This window comes from Salmo salar, chromosome 09, assembly GCF_965601325.2.
Source record: "Salmo salar chromosome 09, fSalSal1, whole genome shotgun sequence".
Taxonomy (NCBI): Eukaryota; Metazoa; Chordata; class Actinopteri; order Salmoniformes; family Salmonidae; genus Salmo; species Salmo salar.
Genome location: NC_138299.1, coordinates 93,252,513 through 93,257,500, shown reverse-complemented (window position 1 = coordinate 93,257,500; position 4,988 = coordinate 93,252,513). Strand labels below are relative to the sequence as shown.

Sequence of the window (4,988 nt, the reverse complement as noted above, 5' to 3'; positions counted from 1 at the left end):
GGCTACAGGCCTATAAGGTTTTTTCACTACGTTTCAAAGAGTTTAGACTACATTGTGTGTACTATCCAGCCCAACACTGTAGTTTTCCCTCTCTGTGCCTTGTGTGACTGGATTACCATAATGCCATATTTGCATGCAACTTTAATCAAATTTGATTAGTCACACTTCTCAACAATGCAGAGAGAAAGAAAATAGAGAAATAAAACACGTAAACAATAAAAGTAATAAATAAACAATGAGTAAAAGTGCGGTCCCTGACCGGGAATCAATAGGATCACTATTACCGTCATGTTTGCATGGGTGACGCCACAGGCAGTACCACAGAGGGAGTGATATAGCCAAGCACTTACACAACACAGCTAGCAAGTCTACTGAGAGGAGAGAACTACCTCAGGCTCACATTATCAACGTGATCAAATGGAAGCCTCTGATCTTCTCTGTGTGTGTGTGTGTAAAATATGGCAAAGGCTTCCGTTTCGTTGCAAGTCTAATGCACACACCCATTTCCTTCATCCTTGGACAAGTCCAAATAAAGTCTTTAGGACTATTTATTCAGTATTGAATCAATTTGTCCATGTGACCGCCGGGAGGACTTGGAAACTCTAGATGTCCTTCAGTGAGCCAGCATTCAGACAGCTGTTTCAAGGAGATTCCATGTTGCTTTTGCGGAATAGACCTCCACTGATGGGTGTTGCCTACTCACTCACATCTCCACTCAAGGTCCTTAGAACTCTGGGACTCGTTTCTCATAGCGTTAAGATTGTTGGAACCTTCTTACGATGCGTCTTTAGTAGCCAAGGTGTTTCCCAGAGCTTCCGTTAGTAACATGGCTCTTAAAAACCGTTGTACAATTGTAGAGCAGCCAAAGTGCATCGATAGATACTTTATTCACAGAACACCTCCGCAAAACATAGAATCTAAGTCAGAACAAAAGTTGACGACAAAGTCGCAAAAGTATTTGCAATTGTTTTTGTAAACAAGTGAAGGATAAAATGATGCTTCAAATGAAATCCGAGATGACTTCATTAAAAGATAAGAGGCTACATGGGGTTATAAAGGCTATTTCATGCTCAATTAAATGAGTTCTATTTTGCAACTAAGCTACTGTCAATTGTTTTGCCTCAATGTGTTATGATGTGTGACAACATGTGCCCAATCCGTCATTAAATTCATTATTATTGGGTAAGCATAATAAGCCACCTCAATAGCGGATTTGCAGCCATAACTGGTAATATCTCTCTAGGAGCTGATCCGTCATCAGTATTGTGGGATAATTTGAATGTTAAGGTAAAATTTGAATGGAGAAATCTGATCAGAGAGAAGTGCAGTTCTTTGGATCCTATTAGTATCAACACATGGTCTAGTGACACACTTAGTGAACGTTCTCTCTACCTGCGTGTTTGGGAAACACCTAAAAAAAGTTGGCTCATACATAATGACTCATGAGGTATGATCATTGTAATGCTTAAGTTACATTGCAACTGGGAAACAAGGCACAGGTCCTCTACAACACAGCAACACACTAAGACCACTGACTTCAATACAACAGGGAGGAAACAGAGTCCCAAATCTACTTCCTTCACCCATTACAGCGCAATGCCCAGTCCTCTTCCTGCTTGCTCTTTCTCTCCCATTATCGGCCTCTTTCTCTTCCTGACCCTCTCTCTGTACCTCTGCCCCCCTCACTCTCTCTGAAGAGGTCACCCAGTAGGGGAGACTAGCAGAGGGGACTTGACTTTTAGCAGGAATGCATTCTTGGACAGGAACTGTGTGCTCCTGCTGTTGCCACAGCTTGCCAAACCAGCCGTTAAAGCTTTGAAGTGGAGATTGCGCAATCCTACTACTTCCCATAGCTCTACAGTAGGCCTGTGTGTGTGTGTGTGTGTGTGTGTTGCATGGCCTCTCTCAGGTCATTACTCAGCAGGGACGAGGACAGTAAATTATACAAGAGGACAAAAGACAACAATAAGCCAGTTAAACCAGGTGTGGCTCTCGCTCAGAGGTGGAAACATTCAGCCATTCATTCAAGACTTCAGTTTCAATCTCTGCTGACAGCAACTGTACAGGTTTAGGCTAATGTTTAGGCTAGTGTAGGGTGTACTATCCATGGTAGTGTAGGGTGTGTCCCAAATGCCACCAGTATTTCTACTTGTACATCCTCATCTGCACATGTATCACTCCAGTGTAAATTGCTAAATTGTAATTACTTTGTCACTATTGGCCTATTTATTGCCTTACCTCCTTACTTCATTTGCACACACTATATACAGATTTTTCTATTGCGTTATTGACTGTACTTTTGTTTATTCCATGTGTAACTCTGTTGTTTTTGTCGCACTGCTTTGCTTTATCTTGGCCAGGTCGCAGTTGTAAATGAGAACTTGTTCTCAACTAGCCTACCTGGTTAAATAAAGGTGATTTTTTTATTTAAATAATGAACTTTATTTTGAATCCAGATAGTCTGGCTAATAAGGCAGTGACAGAAATGTCTTCACAATGCAACTGTATGCAGCGTGACATTGCCTCTTAATTGTGCAATCTATTGTTGCAATCAGCAAGTCATTGTTTATCACAGAGTTATACATTACAACACTGTCTTGTACTGTATCAAGTCACTGTGGTTGATAATGGTCTGGGCTCCATCTTTCTGCATGCAAGGCACCTCCATTTTGCAAATGCAAAAGGCCCATATGGCCATATCAGACATACGCTACAGTCAAATATATTGTGCTTGTTTTGATAATTTAACCTGTAGTATACTTAAGCAATGAGGCCCGAGGAGGTGTGGTATATGGCCAATATATCACGACTATGGGCTGAATTAAGCACAATGCAACGCAGAGTGCCTGGATACAGCCCTTAGCTGTGGTATATTAGCCATATATCACAAACCCAAACGGTGCCTTATTGCTATTATAAACTGGTTACCAATGTAATTAGAGCAGTAAAACAAATGTTTTGTTATAGTCGTGGTATACCACGGCTGTAAGCCAAATTAGCATTCAGGGCTCGAACCATCCAGTTTATAATAAGAAGCATAGAGGTAGCTAGGCAGAAGTTGAGAGTTATCCAGGTGTTCTAGGTTTACTTGGATCATCCTATACTCTGTAAAAGACAACAAAAAACGAATACATTATAGTCAAGTCAACTGAGCTGTGGCAGTTTTGATAGACCTGTGACATGAGAAAAGCAAAATGTTCTGGTTGTTATGCTAGATACTTTCACACTCGGAAGTTGGATTGTCAGAATACATCCAGTTAGCATTCAAGGCCTTTGCCACAACTAACAGTAGCTACATTTACAAACAAATGTAACCTCACGTAAGTATACGTCTGTTTTTTGATCTGGCTAACTACCTAGTTCAGTTAGCTAGCTAACCAAAAAAAAAAAAAAGAAGTGGCTGTCAAGCTGATAAAAACTAAAAAAGACCCAAGACAACGTTAAAAATTGACTAATGGCAATGCCGCTTAAAAAAAAAAAGAGAACTCTGAAAATATGAGGTCAAATCATGACGTCGGTGATCTTCAGGTCGAAAAGTCGGAGCTCTAGAAAGAGGCCCGAGATGGACCGAGTTCCCGTTAATCAACTTTTCCCAGTCGGAGCTCGTTTTTTCCCTGTTCCCATTTGTTTTGAACACACAAAATGTCGGAAATAATCCGAATTCCCATTTGTTTTTAACCCAGCATAATTTACGATAGCTAGTTAGCTAATTACCTAACGTTAGCCATCTCAACTTTCTAAAACAGTAAACGCGGCTAGAAAGTTGAGTTCCCAATCGCTCGTCGGATAGTTCAAGACAAGATTAAAATGGGAATATCGTCGAATGGCAAAAAAGTTGAATTTGTCCTGTGTTTGATTGCCACAACTTTCTATTGAAGCTAGCTGGCTAACTAGCTTCCTGCTGCTACGTGACGTCAAAGTGTTGGGTACGTGTCTCTTTCAAATAGGTAAACTCAAGAGTTTAGCTCGGATAGAATGAGAATACTTACGCTTTATCAACCAATTCCCGGACTTTCCACATGTTCATCATCTTGGCTTTCTACAGCGGGGCTGTCCGCCTCAGTAACCTGTATTCCAAGCTCTCAAAACCCGATAGAGCTGAGCGCTGTCACCGAAATCAAACCTTGAACCAAAGACAGTGTACAGTGTTTCTTCATCTGTGGAGTTTATATGGCGATTGGCAACCATTTTAAAGCTGCATTACCGCCACCAACTGGACGGGAGTGTGGACCTAAATTCTAATAATCCTTCCCGATATTCTCGTCTACCTAACGAAACGAAATACATAAATACTACCTCCCCTGAAGACTTCCCCAGCAGTTCACTTAATCCTGACTCTTCATTACTCTTCAAATCTAATAACAATCGCTCCCTTTCTCTTACATATTTCTGGCACTGAAATAGAACATGTTTCACTGTCTCCATCTCCTCTTGACAGTCACACACACAGTCGGATGTTTCCCCACCAATTTCAATGTACTATTGAGCCTTGTGTGTCCCAGTCTCAGCCTTGAGATTACACGTTCCTCCATTCTCTCTCGGCCTGAGGACCTCCCTGCCCCCACCTTTTCCTGGGTTGTATACATGTATCTTCCCTTTCTCTCCCTGTTCCACAACTCTTGCCATTTGTTTTTAACCACTGTTTTTATTAAAACCCCTTGGCTTTTGCTTTACTGATTGCTAATTCCATCTCAACATTAGGATGTTTAAGTGGTGGCTTGGCGATAACATCCAACTCCTCATTCCGCTCTGCTCCCATATGAGCTGGTACCCAGAGGAGCATCACAAATACCTCCATCTGTTTCACCCTATACAATCACTGCAGAACCTCATACAATACATCCTGTCGGCTCTGATACACAAATGATTTGAAGCTCATCAGTGCTGCACAGGAGTCGGAGCAGATGACTACTCTGTCTGGCCTCATCTCCACCCACCCTGCAGCCAATAGTATGGCCAACAACTCCATTGTGTAAACAGATACATTT

General features: G+C 41.6%; 1 protein-coding gene across 2 annotated transcripts in view; it reads right to left on the bottom strand.

The window, feature by feature from the left end:
- Nucleotides 1-4,156, bottom strand: part of clint1a (clathrin interactor 1a) — a 23,170-nt gene extending 19,014 nt beyond the window's left edge. For both annotated transcript variants that reach the window (XM_082956070.1, XM_082956071.1), the window contains exon 1: nt 3,990-4,156. In XM_082956070.1, the coding sequence (XP_082812196.1) occupies nt 3,990-4,030 (41 nt within the window). In that variant the 5' untranslated portion in view covers nt 4,031-4,156. The remainder of the gene's footprint in view (nt 1-3,989) is intronic.
- Between the last annotated feature and the right edge of the window lie 832 nt (nt 4,157-4,988).